This window comes from Sinohyriopsis cumingii, chromosome 7 (genome assembly GCF_028554795.1).
Source record: "Sinohyriopsis cumingii isolate HCF-2022 chromosome 7, ASM2855479v2, whole genome shotgun sequence".
In the NCBI taxonomy this organism is placed as follows: domain Eukaryota; kingdom Metazoa; phylum Mollusca; class Bivalvia; order Unionida; family Unionidae; genus Sinohyriopsis; species Sinohyriopsis cumingii.
The window spans coordinates 55,609,832-55,636,466 of record NC_142967.1 but is presented as its reverse complement, the minus strand read 5'-3'; the positions used below and the strand labels follow the sequence as shown (position 1 = coordinate 55,636,466).

At 33.4% G+C, this 26,635-nt stretch overlaps 1 protein-coding gene across 2 annotated transcripts in view; it reads left to right on the top strand.

Annotated features, from left to right (window-relative positions):
• The window catches only part of LOC149795296 (uncharacterized), a 132,571-nt gene that overhangs the window by 63,879 nt on the left and 42,057 nt on the right, over nt 1–26,635 (top strand). For both annotated transcript variants that reach the window (XM_089965021.1, XM_089965022.1), the window contains exons 2-5: nt 244–1,964; nt 12,171–12,257; nt 19,942–20,106; nt 24,453–24,628. In XM_089965021.1, coding sequence (XP_089821147.1) covers nt 344–1,964; nt 12,171–12,257; nt 19,942–20,106; nt 24,453–24,628 — 2,049 coding nt within the window. In that variant the 5' untranslated portion in view covers nt 244–343. The remainder of the gene's footprint in view (nt 1–243; nt 1,965–12,170; nt 12,258–19,941; nt 20,107–24,452; nt 24,629–26,635) is intronic.

Below are 26,635 nucleotides of genomic sequence, written 5' to 3'. Positions count from 1 at the left end.
ATATTTGTAAAAATCTTGTCACAATTGATAAACGTTTCCATACATACTTAGATATTATTTAATTAGGACTTTGGAATTGTTTTGGTGAAGATTAAATTGCAGCTGTATTTTAATAATTTGATTTCACAATGTGAAATTAAAAGTGTTAGAATTAAAAGGCAAACAGTCATTTCAATCCTTGAGAAGACTTAGAACACATCTATGGCTTTATTCTCATTATTTTGAATTTTCATTTTATTTTAGGATGGATGGATACCTGTAATCCATAAGTGGATTTGTTTTTCCAGTGTTGACAGAATCTGCACAAGCTAGGGAAGTGAAAGGAAGAAGAACAAATACAGCAATGGACCTGCCACCTCTGTATGGGGTTTCATCCTCTACAAATGGTGGTGGCTCCCACACAACGAGTTACAAGTTTGATGTCACTAATTTTGGATTGCTGTCAGAACGTGATTTCATACAGCAGGCTGAAAGTTTGGAGTCTTGCTTCGATGTTAATGATGGTGGAGAGGTGGTGAGACTGTTAAGGAAGACATTTCAAGTGCTTAATCCTGGTGGTCATGTTGCGAAACGCAATCCAGAAAATGGAAGCATTAGTTTCATTCATTGCCATCATGCAGTTCCTATCGGGAAGAAATACCAGAATTTACGTCACTTAATGATGGAGCATGCCCGTATAGATCTTCTTAGGGATTGCATGGTTCGAATCAAGGCAGCTGCAACTTATGTGCACGATCTTGAGAATTTAGTAATGGCGGAGAACAGGACATTGTATGCAATAACTCATGATTGTATTACGTCGGTGCCAATAAGTAAATTAGTGTGCTTAAATGCTCTGTGCGAGGACTTGCGAACTCAGATTGGGCACTGGAACTGTCTCAAGCAGAAACTCCACACAAATCAGTGGCTGCAGCCAATTTTGGGTGAACTCTTTTTTGAGCTGGACCATGTCCGAACAAGATTGTTACAGTTGAGAAATAATGCGATCTGGTGGTTAGAGAGGTTAATACAGATTGGTCTGCAAGTATTTGCACATGGTGACCTAAAAGGGGTTACTCATGAGGTGATTTGGAACATCACACGTGGTTTGGAAGATTTCAATAATATCGTAAATGGAGTGAAAATGAATGGGTCAGTTCCGTCCAGTAAACTCAGCCTTGATTCCAGGAGGTTAGCCAACTATAGGCTGATGTTTGACCATATAATAACAAACTCTCTAGCAGACATAGGAGAAAATGTTAAAGTTTTTCCTTTTACAAAAATGCTTCAAACCCTAGCAAATGAGAGGTCGAAACATGCAGCTTTAGCGACACATAGATTCTTTACAAGAAATGATGACTTTATGAGAGTGCTACATTCAAGCAAGTTACCTGCATATGCATGGAATGAGGACAGAGTATGCAACAAATCAAATCAAAATAACGACACATCAGACTATCACACAGCCACCGGAAGTACGGCAAGTCTTAGTGCATCCATCTTAAGAATTGGCAGCTTACGAGCACCAGACCTCTCTAGTTTTATGTCACCATTACTGGAAATGGCACAAAGGGAACATTCATTTGCTGAAAGTTTTCTTTTGATTGTGTGCAATTCTACAAATCTTCTTCAAAACGCTCCCAAACCTAATCCTAAAAAGCCCATGAAAATTCAGGCTGAGAGTCCAAATTTGGGCAAACCTCCTAAAGGTCACTCTGACACGCTGGTTCTTTCACGTAGTGATTCGGTACGCAAAAGTGTCTCATGGGGTGACAGCGCTGATAGCTCAATACGTTCTCACCTTGTGAATCGGTACATGGACATGATGTGGTCTTGTTTTGGGGACAACCTGTTGGACCTTTTCCAGGAACCATATTGGGGCCCTAGCAGGACCCTGTTCCTCTCAGAGCTGGGCAGCCTTCTTCTCTGTGATGCAACTGTGGTAGCCATGATTAGGTCCATGGTGGAACATGCCTGCTTAAAAGGTAAGGAATTCATTTTTCATACCTTTTTTGTGAAGCCAATATCAGTAGTAATGAGAGATAGAGGCCAGAGAAGTCACCTGTTTTCTGGCTATTACAGAATTAGCTGTTTTGTTTCAGTTTTGATTACAGTTTTTGAGCATGGGCTGACCATGCAGGTTATGACCTTATTGCTACTTCAGGACCTGGGTGTACCAGGCAAACTATTGTTTTGTTATGTATATCTGTATTATGTTTATTATTTTCATAATAATAGTTTTTATGAGGGTCATTACTTAGTGACATTTTTAATGCTAAATCCTATGATTGTAGCTTGTACTATAATATGAGTCATGTATCAAATACATAGATTCATTCATTCATATGTTTCTGAATACATCCTAATACATCGACTTCTAAGAGATTTCCGGTTAACCTAATGTCTAGTTGTGTTAGAAACATCAGTTTTAATTGGCTATTTCGCTCGCGCATGGGCAGAAGGGTAAAAGTTTGAGTTCTTTTATTTATTTCTTTGCTTAACGGACCCATCATTTTCATATCCAGATGACTCTTTTTTCCAAATGCCCATCTTATCCTATTTTTTGCAAAGGTTCACCTGTTTGTGTGCAGTTGAAACCAGTCTTTCTTAGATCTGAGGCCAAAAGGTCTAAAATCCAGACACACAAAAATGGATTCTGACCACAGGCAAATTTTTGGTGGAAAAAAATTGGGTCCAAAAATTAGGTTTTTCCTTCTCTATTTTGTAGTGCAACTAGAACATCCAGATTATTTGGTATCATTGTGGAGCTACATCTGTCTACCTTTCTATAATACCACCCACTTTAGTGTATCTTAAATAACCTTCATGCTACAGAGCTTGGAAGTAGGCTACTACCTTCTGATGCGTAAATGATGCACCAGGGGTTAATGAGTTAAAGACTGTTGGGATTAATAGCTGTAATTACTGTAAATTCATTCAAAGACATTGGATATATAACTATTGGAATTACCATGAATTCATTTAAAGACATTTTGGGATTATATGAGTGATTTCTCCTGTACTGTTGACACATTAGTACAATAGTGACATCATTCAAAATACCTTTGGATTACTTGAAACTATTAAACTTGATAGAACTTACAGGATATTTGAAATTCATTCATTATACTCTAAGTTGTTTTAATTCTTGCACTTTGTATTTTAGGGCAATAAATTAATATTTTCAATTATACAAAACTTGTTGGTTTTGCTCTTTCTCATTACATAATTGAAGATCCTTGAGTCATAACAGTTTACATCAAATCGGACAACCCAGGTGCATTTTGGTTTCTGATCTGAAATCTTGACAGTATTACACAAAATCATACTGTATTCACTATTCATTTTAGTCTTTGATGAAACCATCCAGGTAAAGAAAGAATCATAAAGTTTGGTTATTGAGAGTGGCAAAAGATACGGAATAGATAATGGCAGAAGGGAAGAAAAAACTCTGATTTTAGAGATGGGTGACATTGGCAAAATGACTGGTATTGTATTTTAACTTTTTTTTTTTAAAATGTCAGATTTACTTTGATGTAAAGCAAGGTTCATAGGTGGTAAAGTTGACCATGATGTAAAGCAAGGTTCTCATGTGGTAAAATATACAGTAACACAATATAAAATAAAGTTCTCATGTGGCCAGATTTACCATGATGTAAAGCAAGGTTCTCATTTGGTCAAATATACAGTACCATGACGTAACGTAAGGTTATCATGTCATCAGCTTTATAATGATGTAACAAGGTTTTCATGTGACCAGATTTACCATGATGTAAAGAAAGGTTCTCATTTGGTCAAATATGCAGTTACCATGACGCAAAATAAGGTTCTCATGTCATCAGATTTACAAATGATGTAACTAGGTTTTCATGTGACAAATTTACCATAATTCTCATGTTAAAAGTTATTTTCTTTACATAATCATCACTTTAACAATAAAGTTTTAAGCTCAAGTCTTATGTTCCCTTCCCTACTTTAAATATTTTCAGCATGTTGTTTATGTTTTTTTTTAATTTCATGGTGTTTGTTTTTTGTAATAATATCATTATATATTATTTTTTATGTTGTAGGTGTTTTTCTAATGTTGTATAGCGCTTAGAGCTTCTAAAGATTAGGTGCTAAAGAAAGTCCTTATTATTATTATTATTATTATTATTATTATTATAGTAATGGAAAAAAATTAAAATTCATAAAATATTTCTGTGATTAATTTGAAACAAAGTTTTGGAGGATGATATGATTTCGAGTATACAGGATATCATGTACAAACCATCTATTTATGGAAAATCAAAGACATATTCCGATATGCACAGAATATCACGTACGAACCGTCTGTTTATGGAAAAAAAAGCATGAACATGATGCTCTGTTGTACTTTTTAAATAATATTTTAAATATTTATTTTGTATTGCTTTTTTACTTCATAGAAGTTCCCAGTACAAGTTTTTTTTTTATTCTGAAGACTTTATGCACTTAAACATTATAGAAGTTTTCACCTTTTCCATTTTTACTACCAATGGCATGGCCTATTTAGAAACTTGCAATGTATATAGAAAATTCCTCCTGGCTAATTTGAGGAAATGGGGATCTTTATATATAATAGAAATTTAATGAAGTGGGTTTTAACAGAACATTCTTACAATCCTGGCCTATAAAAGTTGTGTTATTCTAAACCCTACACATACATGTGCAGTAAGTCCCCACAAGTATAGTATCTAGTAACTAAGGAGGTTCACTTGAGAATGTGGTAAACATTTGGTTTGGACATGCATCAAGACAAACAGTAATAGCATTACTGTGCAGTGTACATGATTTTGGTAGAACCTAGAGTACTGATACTGCATTACTAAGGTACTTGTAAGAACACATGGATATGCTAGGTGCTCAGCATTTAGAGGTTAGTGTTTAGGACTAGTCCACCTGGTGTCAGGATAATATGACTGGGTGGGGGACATCATGTTACATATCTGAGGCATAATGCCTCAGTGCTAGACATCACTATAAACTGCCACACTGAAGACATCATAGCAATGAGATTATGACAATTTGTTTTTGAAAGGTATGTTAAAAATCCTAATCAAACACACACACACACTGTTACATATTATGTTAGTAGTCAGCAGGTTTAATGGGACTGGACCACTAAAATTAATTTCACATATAAATTAATGTTAACAAAATAAAAATAATCACTTCATTAGTTTGGCATACAAATCACTCATGTTTCCATTCATCAGACTTAGAAAAATAGTGTTCAGTCTTAAAAAAAATAGCATTTTCTTGACGCTTAAGACAGTAACATAGTATCACACCAATAGTCCATAGGCTATTTAGTTGGTAGAAAATTAAATATAGGATATCAGAATAAAAGTACATGTTTTGTTGTCTACAATGGTACATATAGATTGAAGTTTATGAAATGAATAATGACAGAAAATTAATCTATTTACCAGCCTGTGGGTGCATCTCAGATTATTTAGTTCTGTTTTTTATTCCCCCACCAACTGACTGGTTCAGTGGCTGTAAGAATAATTACTGTATATACTCGCTTCTAAGATGAGTCCAACTGCAAATTGCACAGACCCAGATCTGCAATCACATACTGTGCCAGCAGGTCTGGGTCTGTGCAGTTTGTTAGGAGTAATTAGTAGAGCAAACTACATTGATTCTGATCTGCAGATCATGATCTTTGTTGTTTGCAGTTTGACTCAACTTATAAGAGAGTATATACAGTAGTTATCTGATACTTACATGAAGATATATTTGAACTGCACAAACATAGAAGAGTGTCTCAGTTCTGACTTCAGTATCTATCAGACACTTTGGTAAATGTTAGTGCAGTATTATTATACTTAGGCCATGCAAAGATACGTGTTTCCTATTGCACTGGTTGTCAAATTAGCGTGGGGAGGTAGGGATTTTTTATTATATTTTTTTTAGTGTATATAATGTACCAAGTACATCAAGTACTGGGTTAAACCAGATGCACACATTTTTGCATTTTTTTTAAAAACAATTTTTTGCAATTTTTGCATGTTTTTAAAACCCTGGGATGTGGAGGGGGGAAGTGCTAGGGTTAGTAACTAAAACTAGGGATGGTTGGCCGACCGGAAACACTTTTTAAAATTTTGCTATATTCAAGTACATAACAGTGTGGCGTGTTGAAATTTCCATGCCAAACTAAACTTAATTGTTTGGTGTTTTATATAAAATGAGGCTGTTTATTGCTGATGCAATTGGAATAAAGTATTTTGCTCAAGGATACAACACTGTTGCAGACCTGGTGTGATCAAATGGTAGGATTCAAACCATTGTTTCTTTGGCCTTATGTCTGGCTCTCCTGTCAGAGTCATCCCTGCTTCTTGTAAACAACCTAGTATTATTAAGTGAAACAGTTAACAAAAATATATGGTTAAAAGTTAACACCAGTTAAACAGTTGCCAAAAAGATATGGTTAAAAGTTAACACCAGTTTAACAGTTAACATGAATGTATGGTTAAAAGTGAACACTATAGTTTAACAGTTACATGAACATATGTTTAAAAGTTAACTCAGATTTAACAGTTAACATGATGATATGGTAAAGGTTAACACAAATTTAACAGTTAACAAGAACATGGTTTAAGGTTAAGAACAGTTTAACATTTAATAAGAACATATGTTAAAAGTTGACAATTTAATAGTTAAGAAGAACATAATAATTAAAGGTTAACAGAAATATAACAGCTAACAAGAACTTATAGTTAAAAGTTAACAACATTTTAACATTTGACAAGAACATATGTTAAAAGTTAACACCAGTTTAACATTTGTCAAGAACATATGTTAAAAATTAACAGTTTAACAGTTAAGAAGAATATATAGTTAAACATTAATGGCAGTTTAACAGCTCACAAGAACATATGGTTAACAATAATTTAATAGTTAAAAGGAACATGTACTTAAAAGTTAAAGCAGTAACTGAAGAAACATTTTTTTTCTCCATAAAGTTATTCATGACTGCCTTGGTTACCTGCAAGATGGTCATAATTACATATAGGCTTTGTACTTCTAAAACATGAAACATACTAGATATTCACACTTGTAAATCAATGTGTGTGTATGTGTGATTTGGATTTTTAACATAGCTTTAACAATTTTTCAGTCATATTGCTACAACGTCTGCAGTGTGGCAGTATATAGTGATTCTAGCACTCGGGCATGATATGCCTCAGAAATGTAGCATATTGTCCCACCCAGTCACATTACACTGACACCAGGCCAACCATTCCTAACACTAACCTCTTAATGCTGAGCGCGAAGCGAGGTAGCCGTTAGTGCCATTTTTATAAGTCTTTGATATGATTCAGCTGAGTTTCCAACCTGCAACCTCTGGCATCTGAGGCAGATGCTCTAACCGCTAGGCCACTGGAGTGGTCTATAAATCAATACCATGTGCAGACAACATAGACAGTGGTCTGCTTTAGAAGATTTGGGTCTGTGTTGTGTGTTATACTGAATATTCCTAACAAACTCCATTGACCCAGATCAGCAAGTGCATTATGTGATGGATTTATCTGGATCTGAGCAGTTGGACTCAACATATAAATGAGTGTAAATGGTAACATGCAGATGTTTGCTCTTTCCCATTCTGTGATATCACACTGTCAGATTTAATTCAAAGAACAGACTTTTTCCAAGTTAATTTAGGGATCAAAGAATAATATTCTTCAAATTATCTAAACTCTACAGGCTTTGGCATTTGTCCAGTTGGAATCAGCAAGCTGTCAGCAACCATCCAGCTGATTAATCAGTAGAGACCTCAAGTCTACAGAAAACATTTGACTTAAGTGATTTGCTGTCCAACATTATTGTAATTCTTTATAAAGCATTTATGTGGGAATTATATAAATCACATTGGAACATCAGAGAGAATATCTAATTTGTTTATAAACAGGATGGTTTCACCTCAGGATATTAAGAGTTTTTGATGATTACACCTTCCATTACACTTTCAAGATGGACTGTATAATTGACCTAAAGACTATACTCTTGCTAAATAGTACCTAACAACTGAGAAGTTACTTGGTAAGCATTTTTAATGATTTTATCCTCATGTTCACTCTGAAGATGGACTATAAAACTGACCTATCATTGGCTACACTCTACACAATTAGCAAGAATACCTAACAAATGTGGTCATTCTGACAACCTCTCCAGTGGTTTAGTATTTAGAGAGTCCGTCTTGGATGAGGGGGGTTGTGGGTTTGAACTCCAGCAGAGGGCTGAGTGATATCAAGGTCTAAATGGTATTAACAGTTGCCTCGCTTGTTCAGCTCTTCAGCATTTTAATAATACATCATGTCTGAGGGTACATAGTTTATCCAAAAACATCTTCATGTCAGTTTATCTACAAACATTTCATCTACCATTTGTACTGATATGTGAGGCTGAGTCAAGTCAATTCATCAACTGACATATCATCAGCAATTAGATGTATGTGGAATGGAGTCATGTTAATTCGTCTAATGTATCATCTGCCATGTTTACAGGTATGCTTTATGGTATGTGAGTCTGAGTCAAGTCAGTTCATTTAACATATCATTTGCCATGCAGTGTATGTGAGACTGTCATGTCAGTTCATCTAATGTACCATCTGCCATGTGTACAGATAAACTTTATTGTATGCAAGTCTTAGTCAAGTCAATTCATTTAACATATCATCTGCCATGTGATGTATGTGAGACTGAGTCATGTCAATTCACCTACTAGCATGTTGACTTCCATATGTATATATATATATATATATATATATATATATATATATATATATATATATATATATATATATATATATATATATATATATATATATATATATATTTCAATCATAAGGTAGTTGAATATTGATTAGTACATTTCAGTCAATCTCAAAGACAAATTGAATATTGATCAATAAATATAAATCAATCACAAAAGCAAATTGAATATTGATCAATAAAATATCAATCAATCACAAGAGCAAATTGAATAATTATCAATAAAATATCAATCAGTTACAAGAGCAAACAGAATATTGGTCAATAAAGTGTCAATCACACAAGCAAAATTGAATATTGTTTAATATAATTCAATCAATCACAAGAGCAAATTGATTATTGATCAGTACAATTTCAACCAATTTAACACTCTTATTTATCTGAAAAAATCCAGGAATGAATGCTGATAAAAACAACTTGCTGTTGCTGGAATTTAACATGGCACATTGTGGGGAAGAAGGTTATAAGAAGCAGGTTTCAAGCAAAAATCCTTCAAATCAGTTGACTTTAATGCTTGAAATAAGCTGATGGATAAAGACAAAGTATTCCTATTTTTATGTTCCGATTTTGTTTTTCTTAGTGCTTACATTCCTATTTGAAGTTTATAGGGGTTGGCACCTCTGAATATGTTTTCTCAGACAATTAATACTCACACATTTTATTTGCCCATATATACAGCATGAATCCAACTATCAACAATTTTACAATAGGCCATTATTACAAGGTACCTCAGTATATAATAGTCCTTACTATAATGCAGTATAACAGCCTTAAAATAGGCCCTCACTGTGCTCTAACTGTAAAGCAGTGCAGTACAACAGTCTTATAATATGTCCTTACTGTTAGGCAATGCAGTATAACAGTCTTATTAGGCAGTGCAGTATAACACAGTCTTATAAATAGTTCCTTATTGTTAGGCAGTGCAGTATAACAGTCTTATAATAGGCCCTCACTGTAAGCCAATACAGTTTAACAGTTTTATAATAGGCCTCACTGTAAATCAATGCAGTGTAAGTCTTATAATATGCCTTCACTATAAGGCAATGCAGTATAACAGCTTACCCCTTAGAGAATGATGCTAGACATTTGATGGACAAGTTTTTGTGGAAAGATTGGGGAAAACTATAAACAGTGTAGGAACAAAGTAAAACATACGATATAGAAGGGCAAAAATTAACTATTACGTGGAAGAAATAGATGAATCAGACTAATGGTCAAATACAGAAGCATCTCAATGAGTTAAATGCAAAGAAAAATTAAACCCTCCTTTGCAAATACAATATCAAGGTAATACTGCAAAATCAGTAAAATAAATTACGGATGATTTTAATTACTGGTAAATACTTTAGCTAGTTTTCCGATAAACATTTAGAGCAGAATGGCAATTTTAATCCTCAGAATTTAAATGAATACTTGGCTGTTAGTATTCATAAATCTGGCCGTCCGCATTGATCACTTTGTTTCATATCAGAAAAAGAAGTTTATGAAACATTGATGAGCATAAATGTTAATAAAGCTACAGTCGTATTGGAGCAGAGTTGTTGAAGCTTTCAGCACTGGTAATTTCCAAGTCTGTAGTACATAATTATCCAAGTATTGGGACAAATGAATACCCAGACCTGTGACATTTAAACTGCTATTTACAAGAATGGAGTAAAGGATGATCACAGTAATTAAAGACCAATTTCAATCTTACCAGCACTGTATAGCCAATATCAGTCTTGCTGACACATTCTGAAGTCTTGAAAAACATGTTGCTAACCTTTGTTTACTTGTACCTGAAATATGATAATCTTTTCCACAGTGAGCAGTCAGGTTTTATGAATCCCCATTCCTATCAAACAGCTCTCACAAATCTCACCCACACTTAGTTTGATAATTGAATGCCCGATATATGACAGGAGTTGTTTACCTTGACTATAAAAAGGCATTTGATTGAGTAGATGACATTATAGGTATTGCAAAATTGAAGATGACATTTCCTTAATATGGTAACTTCAATACAACATGTATGTAGTGGTTGCACTTACTCATCTTCAGTGGTTGTTTGGTTGGTGTTCCACAAGGGTCTGTATTGGGACAATTGTCATTTTTAATTTTTATTAATGATCTTTGATTTACTGCTAAGAACTCCAATACAGATTTGGTTGTAGATGACACAACATAACATGCTTAAATACCATCCAATTGAAGTAAAAAGAAAATTGAAGAATTGTATAGGAATAATGGAATGATTCTAAATCATAAAGAATAAGTGCATGTTAATTATAAACTAAGCCACAGTTCAGAAATTGCTCTCAATTATACCAGAAACATCATGATTTAAATTCTTTTTTAAAGAATACAACCATTGGAAATGTTTAAAATGAGAAAAAAATTCTTGTTGTTTATGCTGACAGTTTTCTTCGGTGGGGTGTACAGGATATTAATGTATGTAAATTGCTTTCTTCTAAATACATCTATCACTGCTCACCAAAATTTAGAATTACTTTCAAGTTGATGTCAGAATCCTATATTTTAATGCATGTATTCAACTGATATATGTGGAAACTGTTGTAGACCTTGACAAAATTAAAAAATTACAGTAATATAATAATAGAGTTACAGATCTATACTTGACTATGGCCCGGTTTTGTACAGATCTAAACTTCACTATGACCTGAATGTGTATGGATCTAATCTTGACTTTGGCCCAATTATGTACAGATCTAAACTTCACTATGGCCTGAATGTGTACAGATCTGTACTTGACTATGGCCCAATTTTGTACAGATCCAAACTTCACTATGGCCCAATTGTGTACAGATTTAAACTTCTCTATGGCCTGAATGTGCACAGATCTATACTTGACTATGACCCAATTGTGTACAGATCTAAACTTGACCGTGTCCCAATTGTATGAATTGTAAGAATTTGCAGAAGCCATGATACATGTATCATGGTCATAATCAATGGTCCAGCTGAGAATTTTCAGTGGGAAACATACATTCATATATCTATCATACATTTTAATAAATGCAGAAAATGTGGAATAGCCAGAAAATAAGTCAGTTTTGAGAAGGTTTGTTAAGGGTCTGCAGAGAAACAGATGGAACTAGAAGGACAGAGGGGAGGAGCTTGAAAGGCACTGATGGCACAAGGGAGTTGTTAAAAAGGGCTATGAGGGTTGAGGTGATAGCAAAGGGCGAAGTACTTGTTTCTTTTAGGCTGGAGCAATATATATATATATATATATATATATATATATATATATATATATATATATATATATATATATATATATATATATATATATATATATATATATATATATATATCACTACCTATGTTTTGAAAATAATAAAAAATGTAATAAATGAGTAAAAACTTTCCCTTGGATGTTTTTTTATTCAGACATGTTTCCCCAAGGATCAGTAGAACCAATACTGAAGATGGCCAGAAGATGTCAAACTGTTGCAGCTTTCAGAGCATGGGATACCTGTAAGTATGCAGTGGAATACCCAGGAATTTAAAAATAGTGGTGAAGATTGTAATACAGCTATGTCTGATATGTACCCAGGAACCTAAAATTGTTTAAAAAACTTTTGCCTATGGTTTTTTTCTCACATGGGCAAAATAGGCAAAACAATAATGTCTTTTTTAAGATGCAGTTGGTATTGGCATAGGTGTCAGTGGTCAGTTGCTTTTGACATTGGCATAGGTATCATTGATCAGTTGCTTTTGACAGCGGCATAGGTGTCAGTGTTCAGTTGCTTTTGACAGAGGCATAGGTTGCAGTGTTAAATTGCTGTTGACATTGGCAAAGGTGTCAGTGTTCAATTGCTGTTTTCATTAGCAATAGATGTCAGTGTTCAGTTGCTGTTGACATTGGCATATGTGTCAGTGTTCATTGCCATTTTTATTAGCATATGTTGCAGTGTTAAATTGCTGTTGACATGGCATAGGTGTCAGTGTTCAGTTGCTGTTGACATTAGCATAGGTGTCGGTGTTCAGTTGCTGTTTTCATTAGCATATATGTCAGTGTTCAGTTGCTGTTGACATTGGCATAGGTGTCAGTGTTCATTGCCATTTTCATTAGCATGGGTTGCAGTGTTAAATTGCTGTTGACACGACATAGATGTCAGTGTTCAGCTGCTGTTGAGATTAGCATAGATGTCAGTGTTCAGTTGCTGTTGATATTGGCATAGGTTTTAGTGTTCAGTGTTTACATTATTCTCTCTTTCATGGACTTAGTCTCAAGAAACTTGATTCATTATAAGGAGTATGAATCGTTACAGAAAAATTATGCCACAGTGACCTTTAGAACTCTAGATAAGAAACATTCTTGCATATTTGGTGCAAATTGATGAAAAATACATAAAGAAATTATGTAATGCAACATTATCTAAAACAGTATAATTGCAAGCATTTTGTCAGATGTTGTTAGTGTATTCCTCCTGCCATAATCACATTCTCTTTTTAATGGTGGTATATTGGATGAATTTGAACTGTGTGTTAGACACATTCTATATTTCGTGATGGTGCATTGGATAAATTTGAACTGTGTTTTAGACACATTCTGTATTTAGCGATGGTGCATTGGATGAATTTGAACTGTGTTTTAGACACATTCTATATTTAGTGATGGTGCATTGGATGAATTTGAACTGTACTTTAGACACATTTTATATTTAGTGATGGTGCATTGGATAAATTTGAACTGTGTTTTAGACACATTCTATATTTAGTGATGGTGCATTGGATAAATTTGAACTGTGTTTTAGACACATTCTATATTTAGTGATGGTGCATTGGATAAATCTGAACTGTGCTTTTAGACACATTCTATATTTAGTGATGGTACATTGGATGAATTTGAAGTGTACTTTAGACATATTTTATATTTAGTGATGGTGCATTGGATAAATTTGAACTGTGTTTTAGACACATTCTATATTTAGTGATGGTGCATTGGATAAATTTGAACTGTGTTTTAGACACATTCTATATTTAGCGATGGTGCATTGGATGATTTTGAACTATGTTTTAGACACATTCTATATTTAGTGAAGGTGCATTGGATGAATTTGAACTGTACTTTAGACACATTTTATATTTGGTGATGGTGCATTGGATAAATTTGAACTGTGTTTTAGACACATTCTATATTTAGTGATGGTGTATTGGATAAATTTGAACTGTGTTTTAGACACATTCTATATTTAGTGATGGTACATTGGATAAATTTGAACTGTGTTTTTAGACACATTCTATATTTAGTGATGGTGCATTGGATAGATTTGAACTGTGTTTTAGACACATTCTATATTTAGTGATGGTGCATTGGATAAATTTGAACTGTGGTTTTAGACACATTCTGTATTTAGTGATGGTGCATTGGATAAATTTGAACTGTGCTTTTAGACACATTCTATATTTAGTGATGGTACATTGGATGAATTTGAATTGTACTTTAGACATATTTTATATTTAGTGATGGTGCATTGGATAAATTTGAGCTGTACTTTAGACACATTTTATATTTAGTGATGGTGCATTGGATAAATTTGAACTGTGTTTTAGACACATTCTATATTTAGTGATGGTGCATTGGATAAATTTGAACTGTGTTTTTAGACACATTCTATATTTAGTGATGGTGCATTGGATAAATTTGAACTGTGCTTTTAGACACATTCTATATTTAATGATGGTACATTGGATGAATTTGAACTGTACTTTAGACACATTTTATATTTAGTGATGGTGCATTAGATAAATTTGAACTGTGTTTGAGACACATTCTGTATTTAGTGATGGTGCATTGGATAAATTTGAACTGTGTTTTAGACACATTCTATATTTAGTGATGGTGCATTGGATAAATTTGAACTGTGCTTTAGACACATTCTATATTTAGTGATGGTGCATTGGATGAATTTGAACTGTGTTTTAGACACATTCTATATTTAGTGATGGTGCATTGGATAAATTTGAACTGTGTTTTAGACACATTCTATATTTAGTGATGGTGCATTGGATGATTTTGAACTATGTTTTAGACACATTCTATATTTAGTGATGGTGCATTGGATAAATTTGAACTGTGCTTTAGACACATTCTATATTTAGTGATGGTGCATTGGATAAATTTGAACTGTGCTTTAGACACATTCTATATTTAGTGATGGTGCATTGGATGAATTTGAACTGTGTTTTAGACACATTCTATATTTAGTGATGGTGCATTGGATAAATTTGAACTGTGTGTTAGACACATTCTATATTTAGTGATGGTGCATTGGATAAATTTGAACTGTGTTTTAGACACATTCTATATTTAGTGATGGTGCATTGGATAAATTTGAACTGTGCTTTAGACACATTCTATATTTAGTGATGGTGCATTGGATAAATTTGAACTGTGCTTTAGACACATTCTATATTTAGTGATGGTGCATTGGATAAATTTGAACTGTGCTTTAGACACATTCTATATTTAGTGATGGTGCATTGGATAAATTTGAACTGTGCTTTAGACACATTCTATATTTAGTGATGGTGCATTGGATGAATTTGAATTGTGCTTTAGACACATTCTATATTTAGTGATGGTGCATTGGATAAATTTGCTTTTGCAATAGGTTACAGATATTTGAAATGATAGAACATACACTTGATCACTGATAACACTCATTTGAAAAGAACCATATAATCAAACACCCTGAGTTAGTCATGGTCGTATTTATCAAGTCATGAGTAACATGTGGGTGATTAAAAAACTCAGTCTGGTATCCTGTTTTTGTTCTCAAAATACCCTATCAAATCTAAAACACACATTTAATCTCAAACCCATGAATAAAATTCCATTTAATCTCAAACCAGGAATAAAATTCCAATTAATCTCAAATCCATGAATAAAATTCCATTTAATCTCAAACCCATGAGTAAAATTCCATTTAATCTCAAACCCATGAATAAAATTCCAATTTGTTATCTAAAGTTCACACCATCGTTTCAACATTCAATGATTACATCAGGTTTTTGCATTTAACTGTGTTCCACAATGACTTCTACAGTAAAACATGTTGTTGCATTTATCTTCATGAGAACTGCTCACCACTTGTGAAAGTAGGTCACAATTACCTGCTTTTACACTTAGTGATTGTGTTAACTTTCTGCATTATATCTTCTAAAACACTTTTGTTTTTGTTGTCATGAAAATTGAGGAGTGCTTTTGTTTTGAGGACCTGTAAAATTTAGATGACATAACTATTTTGTGGTAGTAACTTAATACAGTCTTAGCACATGAGGTCAGCTGGTATGACATTGTATCTGACATCAGTTGTTTATTGTGCATTCTGCAAAATTTGCTATCTGAAATTTATCCAGAAAGAATCACTGGATGAGTTTTGACCTAAATTCAGCTCAGAGCATGTTGGCATGAAATACTTTCAAATTTGGACAGATAATGCTGATTTGCAATCAAATATGACTACCATTACTAAAAATTACTTGTTTTCTTAAGCTGGTCTGCAGAATTTGATGAAATTTGACAGAAAGCATTCTGGCATGAGACATCCTTGACATAAAAATCCTTGTATAAAAGATCCTGGTATAAAACATCCTGATATAAAACATCCTTGTTTAAAACATCCTTGTATAAAACGTCCTGGTATAAAACATCCTTGTATAAAACATCCTGGTATAAAACATCCTTGTATAAAACGTCCTGGTATAAAACATCCTTGACATAAAACATCCTGGCATAAAACATCCTGGCATGAAATGTCCTGGCATAAAGGGGCTTTCAACGGTGTTACTAACAATAAAAATCTGCCATAAAATATTACTAAAATTAGAAAAACGTTTAATTGACATTTTCTTCAAAAGCTGCTTAACTGATATTGACTAAATTCAACAAAAAGGATCTTGGGTTAAAGGGCTTTTAATTGTCTACGTATTAAATAAATCTAACAGAAACAATCAAGGTTTAAAGGGATTCATTTTTCTACATAATTTCATGGAGTAAATTTAACAGAAAGCATCTGTAGTTAAAGGGCTTGTAATTTTCTACATACTGACTATATTTAGCAGAAAGGGTCTTGGGTCTAAAGCGATTCAGTGTATTCATAATTTTATAGACTAAACTTAGAAAGGATCTAGGGTTGAATGGCTTGAAGTTTCCGCATAATTTTATGGAGTAAATTTAACAGAAAGGATCTACGATTTAGGGGCTTTAATTTTCTACATATTGACTAAATTTAACAAAAAGGATCTACTTAATTTTATTGAGTAAATTTAACAAAAAGGATCTAGGATTAAAGGTTTTCAATTTTCTACATGTTGACTAAATTTAGAAGAATTGATCTAGAGTTAAAAGGATTCAATTTTCTTCATCTTAAATGCATTTAGCAAAAATCATCTATGGTTAAGGGTACATGGTACTAATGGCATGAAAAAATGGGAACCAGTCTAGAAATGGGTGAAGATAAATTAGAATATGTATGGGTTTGGCTGCCCAGGATTGGTTGATAAAGAAAGTTAAATTTTAGTAAAGCTTTGATAACTTATTTTAGTTGTAACTGAAAAAAATTGCAACATTGTTTAATTGATCGAATTTAAGTTCTTTAACAGATTTGAGTTTGGAACATTCATTACTGAAATTAGCACCTTAGTTCTTTGTGCCGAATTTAAAGTATGTTTCAAATACACAGAGATCCAGAAAATGCAGCTGTTCATATGGTTTTCTCTATACAAAAGCTGTCACCCAGGATGCATCTATACTGATAAATCTAGGTTTGATCATGAGTACTCAGAAAGTTATTAAATGTTTAATATCATAGTGTTTGCATAGGTTTACTATGGCAACTGAATTAGTACCGTGAGTCATAAAGGGACTGAATTTTCTACATATTTACTAAATTTAACAGAAAGGATCTGTTGTTAAAGTGATTTAATTTCCTGTTAATTGTATAGACTAAATTTAACCAAAAGGATCTAGGGTTCAAGGGCTTTCTACAATGATACCAATCTACCATCAGATATGGCCACTTATAAAAAAATATAAAATCTTTTAATTGACTTCTCAAAAACTGCACAACTTAAATTTATCAAATTTGGCAGAAAGCATCGTTGAATAGAGGTTTTTAGGTATTGGACAAATAATGCCGATATGCCATCAAATGTGCATGAAATAAAAATTGTAAGAAAACCTTAAAATGTTTGTCAGAATCATTTCACTCATTAGCACATCACTTCCACTGCTGTTTTTGTATGTTCACGTCAGTTTCAGTTATATGCAATGGCTGATCTTGAAAACAAACAAAAAAATCAGTGATCTGAGAGAAAGTTCGGTTTGAGATGACCTATTTTGTTGTAATAAATATAAAAAAATGCATTTTGTAAACTATTGCAATCCTATTTATCAGCACAAGCAAGTCCATTATAGCAGTGCAGCATGCCAGAGTTTTTTTACATTGATGTTAAGATTGTTAAAGCTACATAACTTTGTGAAGACACAAATGGTAGTGAGTCAGATATCTTTGGCAGAAAATAATGTCCATGCCAGTTAGGTAATGGTTCATGCCAGTTAGATAATGCAGTTTCGGCTCAAGATCACAAAGTGCATTTCTCTTGTGGCAGGTATAGCTTCTATAGGAACACACAATTAAGTGTTGCACAGCATGATGGGAAATATATTTTCACATTTAAAAATATAAGGTAAATGTTTCACACGTGAAAATATAGGAATGAAAATAATACAACAGCTATTTCACCAATAATTTTCATATTTAAATACATGCTCTTTGCAACAAGTGTATTACATAATTCCACAAGTGTATTACATAATACATACTCTTTGCAACAAGTGTATTACATAATTCCACAAGTGTATTACATAATTCCACAAGTGTATTACATAATTCCACAAGTGTATTACATAATTCATACTCTTTGCAACAAGTGTATTACATAATTCCACAAGTGTATTACATAATTCCACAAGTGTATTACATAATTCCACAAGTGTATTACATAATTCCACAATTGTATTACATAATTCATACTCTTTGCAACAAGTGTATTACATAATTCCACAAGTGTACTACATAATTCCACAAGTGTATTACATAATTCATACTCTTTGCAACAAGTGTATTACATAATTCCACAAGTGTATTACATAATTCCACAAGTGTATTACATAATTCCACAAGTGGGCTATTTTCTTCTTCTTCTCAATCTGTAGTAAGCAAAGACTTCAGAAGGGTCTTTGTATCTTTTGCCCATTTTGACAGGGAGGTACATGTAGTAAATTCCTGTACATTGTTTCATTTGGTAATAGATGTGTACAGTGTTGCTACAAAGCACGATTTTATTTAGTAAAGTGTACATCATAACTACAACCTTACAAATCAAGATTTTATTTGGTAACAGATGTATACAGCCTAGCTGTACAGCATGTTTTTATTTGGCAATGTGTACTGTGTAGCTACACAGCATGTTTTTATTTGGCAATGTGTACAGTGTAGCTACACAGCATGTTTTTTTTTGGTAATTGCAACGTGTAGCTACACAGCAGAATATTATTTGGTAATAGACATGTGGCTACACAACATTTTCTTTTTATTTGGTAATGTTCAGAGTGTAGCTACACAATAGTTTTTTTTAATTTGGTAATATGTACATTTTAGGTAGGTACACAATATGTTTTTGTTTTTGGTAATAGATATCTACATTTTAGGTAGGTACACATATTTTTTTAAAATTTAGTAATAGATATATACATTTTAGGTACATAATATATTTTTTGTTTGGTAATAGATATGTACATTTTTGGTACACAATAGTTGTTGTTTTCTTTGGTAGGTGCATAACAGGTTTTTTATTTGGTAGTACACACCAGGTTTTTTTATTTGGTAGGTATATAATCAGGTTTTTTTTATTTGGTAGGTAGACAACAGGTTTTTTTATTTGGTAGGTACACAATAGGTTTATTTATTTGGTAGGTACACAACAGGTTTTTTTATTTGGTAGGTACACAACAGGTTTTTTATTTCGTAATGGGTGTGTACATTGTAGGTTCACAACAGGATTTACAGTGTGTTTATTTTCATGTTTTTTTTAATACTACTTTTTTGTTTAGAAATGCAGTTGCTTGAATTAATCATTACCTTTCCAGACATGTGCCAGGTCCTGGGTTCCCAGCAGTCAGACAAGTGCTACCCTTGCCCACTGATAAACGGAGAGTACAGCACGCGGACAGGCATGCTATTACGTGACATGTACCAACCACTTCTCTTTGTGCTTGGTGAAGCTCTAAATGATGTTGCCGAGTCAGCAAAAGGTACAATGCACTTTTAGACTTTTGAAATACACATATATAGAGAAGACAAACAAATAAAACAGAAAAATGGTTATGTTTGCAAAGCTTTACATGACTGTTTCTACAGGAATTAAACCTTTCAACTTTTATATGTTTCAATTAGTTTATTTCAGCTTGTTGCTGATACTGGAAAATATTTGTATTGACCTAGAAATTGATGAGCCATAATGACATCTTCAGATCTTTTTAGGAATATTTCATTGTTGGAGCAAAAGGATCAACCTGATTTGATGACAAAGAAGCTGTACAGAAGCCCAGACACAGAACACTTCTCCTTCCCTGGCCACACTTTCAGTGATATAACACTTATTGCATTTGCTCACAACCCCAAATGGAGTTCCTAAACCAGGAAAGAAAAGGAATCTTACTGGATATACCACCTTAGAACATTGAAACCAAGCAGGTTAAATGAAGAAGACTAGAAAAAGACAACCATGCACAAATAAAATTATCTTTTGCAGCCAACACATTTTCTTGTAAATAATTCTTTAAATATAATTAATAGCCTATGACTACTATCACAATGAAATATCCGGGATATAATCTGTGCCTACATAACTTTACATAAAATAACAGATGTTGCTATGGCTCATCAGTTTCTAGGTCAATACAAATGTTTTCCAGTATTAGCGAGAAGCTGAAATAAACTAGTTAAAACATAATAAAGTTAAATGGTTTAATTCATGTAGAAACAGCAATGTAAAGTTTCGCAAACATAAACGTTTTTCAGTTTTATTCGTTTGTCTTGTCTGTGTTTTGTATTTGCCTTTGAAAAAGACTCATTAAAGAGTCAAAAGCGCTCATGCTAGTTAGATACTAGTTTTGCGCTGTTCATTGTCAGTTTATTGCATATATATATATATATATATATATATCAGGGCTCGAAATTAGCGGTAGTCCGCTAGCCAGAGGTTAGCAGATTTCCTGTCGGACTAGTAACTTTCATAATGTTAATAGTCCGATGGGCTGGTAAGTTTCAGTTATCAATAGTCAGCATTTGTTTATGCCATTCCCTAATAAAGACTTGACTTAGCAGATGTTCTTTAGAATCAAAGCAGTGGCCATTGTAAGCACAGCATGAGAAGATGAAGTCAATTTCTGCCTCAGAAAGGTGTGTTTCTATAACAAAAATCCATCCGATTTTGTGCATTTCACTTAACAGTGCAAATTATGGTCCTGTATTTAACAATGGAAGTTTGGTAATTGATCCTAATTAATCTGATAAGGAATTAAATGAAAAAAATGACGTATCACACTTTATTCACTCGACCACAGTAACAAACTATAAAGCGGTATATCACACAAAAGAACACGGCAAAAACTATTCAAAGAAATTAGTTTGCACGTTTTTATATTTAAGGTTGTGTTTTTTTTGCTCGCTACCCAAACGCTCCAACAGTCACAAACAGGAAACTACATATTTTACATTTCCATTGAAATAATTATAAGAATTAGATCAATTTATTATGATTACATTACTGACACATCATTTCCATACAACTACTTTTTCTGTGATGATAAGAATAGTTTTTATATTTTTCCCTTACAAGAAGGAACAAATAATTGAATACACATGGATATATCCAAGCAGAATGCCGTACATTTGTTGGGAATTAAAATCACTGAGCATGGGCATCTAAGATTTGAAGATTTTCCACCTTATTATTAATTTCAACAATACGTTGATGTTCCATTAATTAGAAACAATTACCGTATTATATGATACCGTAATTGGAGCTGTTAAATACAATGTGCCGAGTGTTAGATGGCTTCATTTGGTGGGAACATACCTTTTCCAAGCTGAAACTAACACTATCTTCTGATGCTAATATTGTATAACACGTTTTACAATAGCCACTGCTTTAATCGTTCAGAACATCCGCTGAAGTTAAGTCTTTGTTAGGGAGAGGCCGTTTAATTGTGAGAGGGGGGCAAAGACATGTGTTTTGAAACGTGTTTCTTGTTCTGACTTTCTTAAATAAAGGACAATTTGCCGTTCCTTTTCTTGCTTTAAATAATTCGCCTCAGCTATACTATAACATTTCATATTTCAAAACAAGGCACAATTCCCTCCTTATAAGACAGGCAAAATGTGGCATTTGATAGAAGGTGTTCAGCCACCGGAAAAAAAGCAAAAGTTGAATGAGAATGATGAGGAATAATTCTTATGATAGGGAAAAGTGTAATGGAAAATTTCAGAAGAAATGGACAAAAGACAGGGAATGGCTGAATTATGACGAGGAAAGGAACGTTATGTGGTGTAACTGGTGTACGCAATTCACAAAAACAAACACACAGAAAACATCCAGTTTTGTTGCGGGTTGTTCGAACTTTAAAATTGAATCGGTAAACGTACATGAAAGCTGTGTGACATTGTTTTGTGAACAGGACTAGTAAAGATTTGGCAGGACTAGTAAATTTCTCAATATACTAGTCCTTCTGGCTACAGAGAAATTTGTGAAATTCGAGCCCTGTATATATGCATAGTAATGTTCAGTGACACTTATAGATTTCTCTGTATGGAGGTTACAATTATAGACAGGTTTTACTGTTGAATTTAAACAGTTTTCTACAGATGTAGTTTTACATTATACTACTGTTAATGTTTAAGCTGTATTTATTTACAAGAAGATCTGTCATCTTATGAAACTCAACAGCTTAGATGTTTGTGTGATATGGTCTTGACAACTCATTTATTTGTGTGATTTGGACTTGATGTCTCAGATGTTAGTGTGATATGGACTTGACAGCTCAGATGTTAGTGTGATATGGACTTGCTAGCTCAGATGTTAGTGTGATATGGACTTGACAGCTCAGATGTTAGTGTGATATGGACTTGACAGCTCAGATGTTAGTGATATGGACTTGACAGCTCAGATGTTAGTGTGATATGGACTTGACAGGTCAGACATTAGTGATATAGTCTTGACAGCTTTGATGTTAGTATGATATAGTCTTGACAGCTTTGATGTTAGTGTGATATCTTGACATCTTTTGATGTTAGTGTGATATCGTCTTGACATCTTTGATGTTAGTATGATATGGTCTTGACGGCTTTGATGTTATTCTGATATGGTCTTGATAGCTTTGATGTTAGTGTTGTATGGTCTTGACATCTTTGATGTTAGTGTGTGATATCGTCTTGACAGCTTTGATATTAGTATGATATAGTCTTGACAGCTTTGATGTTAGTGTGATATCATCTTGACATCTTTTGATGTTAGTGTGATATCGTATTGACATCTTTGATCTTAGTGTGATATGGTCTTGACAGCTTTGATGTTAGTGTGATATGGTCTTGATAGCTTTGATGTTAGTGTTGTATAGTCTTGACAGCTTTGATGTTAGTGTGTGATATGGTCTTGACAGCTTTGATGTTAGTGTGATATGGTCTTGACATCTTTGATGTTAGTGTGATATGGTCTTGACATCTTTGATGTTAGTGTGATATGGTCTTGACAGCTTTGATGTTAGTGTGATATGGTCTTGACATCTTTGATGTTAGTGTGATATGGTCTTGACAGCTTTGATGTTACTGTGATATGGTCTTGACAGCTTTGATGTTACTGTGATATGTTAATGTTGTTATTTTGTCCTTCCATCCCTCTTTCAATTACCAATTTCATTTCCACACAGTAACTTGAATAGTCCATCATCTACAGTTATCACATTTTTTGAATGGCTTGCATGTGGGATAAGGAAGAACCCTAAGGTCAGTGTGATAAATGAAAGGACAGAGAATGTTTTCACACAGTAACATTAGTTCTGCATCACATACTTGAACCACACCCTGTGGATGCCTTGCACATGGATTAAGGAAGAACGGTATTACTTTTGAGGTCAGAAGATATGGTCACTGTGACTAAACAAACATTTCAGTTACCTATGTGGGGAACTATTAAACATAGAGTCTACATGTAATGTGGCTATCATGGTACTCTTGTTTATATAATTTGCCTAAGCTTATATTTCCCTGATTTTTTCATATTGTTTAATTGTAATGGTCACTTGTAATGGTCATTGTTTACAGTTAGAACTAGTTCTAGTTGCTGTATGTTAAAGCTATTATTGGATTGGAAGGTTATCCAGTTTTAGACTCTCAATACATTTGAACATATTCATTTTAGCACACAAAAGCTTATTTTTCATTTTCTTCGCAAATAATGATACTTTGGTAAAAAGGTGAACATTTCCTTCTTTGTTAAATAAGAAGCAGAACAGAAGCAGTCAAAAGCAGTCAAAAGCAGTCCAAAGCAGTCAAAAGCAGTCAAAAGCCGAACATAAATTTATACTTTGCCTAATTACAGGTCCAGGTTTACTGCTGCCAAGGCAGAGTCCAGATGTGTCCTTAGTTGTCTCCCTTACCTGTCGCCTTGTTCAGACAGAATCCCTGGCATTTCATTGGTGTAGTTCTAAAGCAAAGCAGTTCCTTACAAGCTGGTCTGTAGCTAACTTCCTGCTTGTCTCACAGACTGACCTCAAGGTGAGTCTAATATTTTCTTAATTGCGTTATCATATTTAAGCGATGTATAAGGACAGCTACTCGTCAGGGATAGGTTTTGTGTATCATTTATACACAGGATGTGCTGTATATGCAAAGAGAGATAATGCACCTGTTGACTCAAGTAGGTCTCTCTGGTACCAGCGGTGTCATATTATATATAAACAATCAGTTTGTGATCATCCCCATGGAGGCTCTAATAACTAAGTGGTTTTGTAAATGAATGTAAGTTTGTTTTGTTTTGTTTTTTTATTTGAGAGAGAGAGAGAGAGAGAGAGAGGGAGGGAGGGAGAGAGAGAGAGAGATTAGGTATAAACTCAAGTGGAACAGGTTATTTGTTGACTGGGCAGTTATTGGAGCTAGTAATATTGTTTAATAATCTGTAATTTAATTACCTAATTTATTTGATCATCAAAGATGAGCCTATAAATCTGTTACATATATCTAATTTAATTCATATTTATTTTAATTGTCAGTTTAAATTTTTTTATTCTATGATATGCTATTATAATGTAAATTTATTCACTGGAGATGATATTTTTCCAGAAAATCGGTTGACCTGAATCATTCTTTTTGTAAACACCAGGTGTTTATGTAAATCCTGACCTTGTTTCAGAATTTGTAGCAACCTTCGGAAACAAGTTCTGTTTTATTTTAAAATGATTGGTTTTCGTCAGGGTCATTTTTGGTGTATGTGTCATAAACACGATCACGTGATTTCGCAATTCCGGTTTTTCCATTACTGCGCAAATGTTAGTTTTAATAGAGATGCGTGGAGAGAGATTTCTCAGTTTTGGGCTTTTTACACTGATGTCAAGTTATTTTGTTGTAGCCAGATTTTGAATTTCTTCAGATCAGTTTGGATTTCAAAAGGATTAATTCTTTTTTCTCTGGTAATATTTTGAGGAGTGCTCACAGAAGTTTTGGATAGACATTGCTTACAAATTTAATTTGGGTTTCCAACACTGGAGTGTAATTATTTGTATTTTTACAACCAACTGTAAAAGACAACACAGTACAGACTACAGCATACGTCATCGTCATCCATTTTGGATTCTCCATCAGGATTCGAACTTGAAATTATTAGAACATTCATTGCTTGGACTTTTGCAATTTAATTCGTGTATTATTCTTGGATTATTTTTGGATTTGATTCTTCTCCATTTTTCATTTTTACAGAATATTTCCAGGGAAATAAATTATTTGTTAAATTTTAAAAAGCTTGATGTTTTCACTCTTTCTGTGTTACTGTTTATTCGAGCCTAAACACATAACAAATCATTTGCACAATAATTTTTAATTGCTTGTCCAACAATAATATATAGAAGACAGCCGTGCTTTGGTAATGGATATTTGGGTAAGTGACTAAATATCCATAAGTAAGGGGAAGCAATGCTTTAGTTGAATGCGCCTGAAAACAGACAAACATTCAGTTGCAGCTTTCCGTCAGTCCAGGAGAGCATTAAAAAGAAACGAATTTGCAGATGACATTAGATATATAGCAGATATTTCAGCATCTTTTATTTTTTCAAATGCTCTAAGTTTAATGAATTCAGTGGTTGATCTAAGTTCATTGAATTCAGTGGTTGATCTAAGTTTAATGAATTCAGTGGTTGATCAAAGTTTAATGAATTCATTGGTTGGTCTAAGTTTAATGAATTCAGTGGTTGATCAAAGTTTAATGAATTCAGTGGTTGGTCTAAGTTTAATGAATTCAGTGGTTGATCAAAGTTTAATGAATTTGGTGTTTGATCTAAGTTTATTGAATTCAGTGTTTGATCTAAGTTTATTGAATTCAGTGTTTGATCTAAGTTTATTGAATTCATTGTTTGATCTAAGTTTATTGAATTCAGTGTTTGATCTAAGTTTATTGAATTCAGTGTTGATTTAAGTTTATTTAATTCAGTATTTGATCTAAGTTTATTGAATTCAGTGTTGATTTAAGTTTATTGAATTCAGTGGTTGAGCTAAGTTTAATGAATTTTGTTT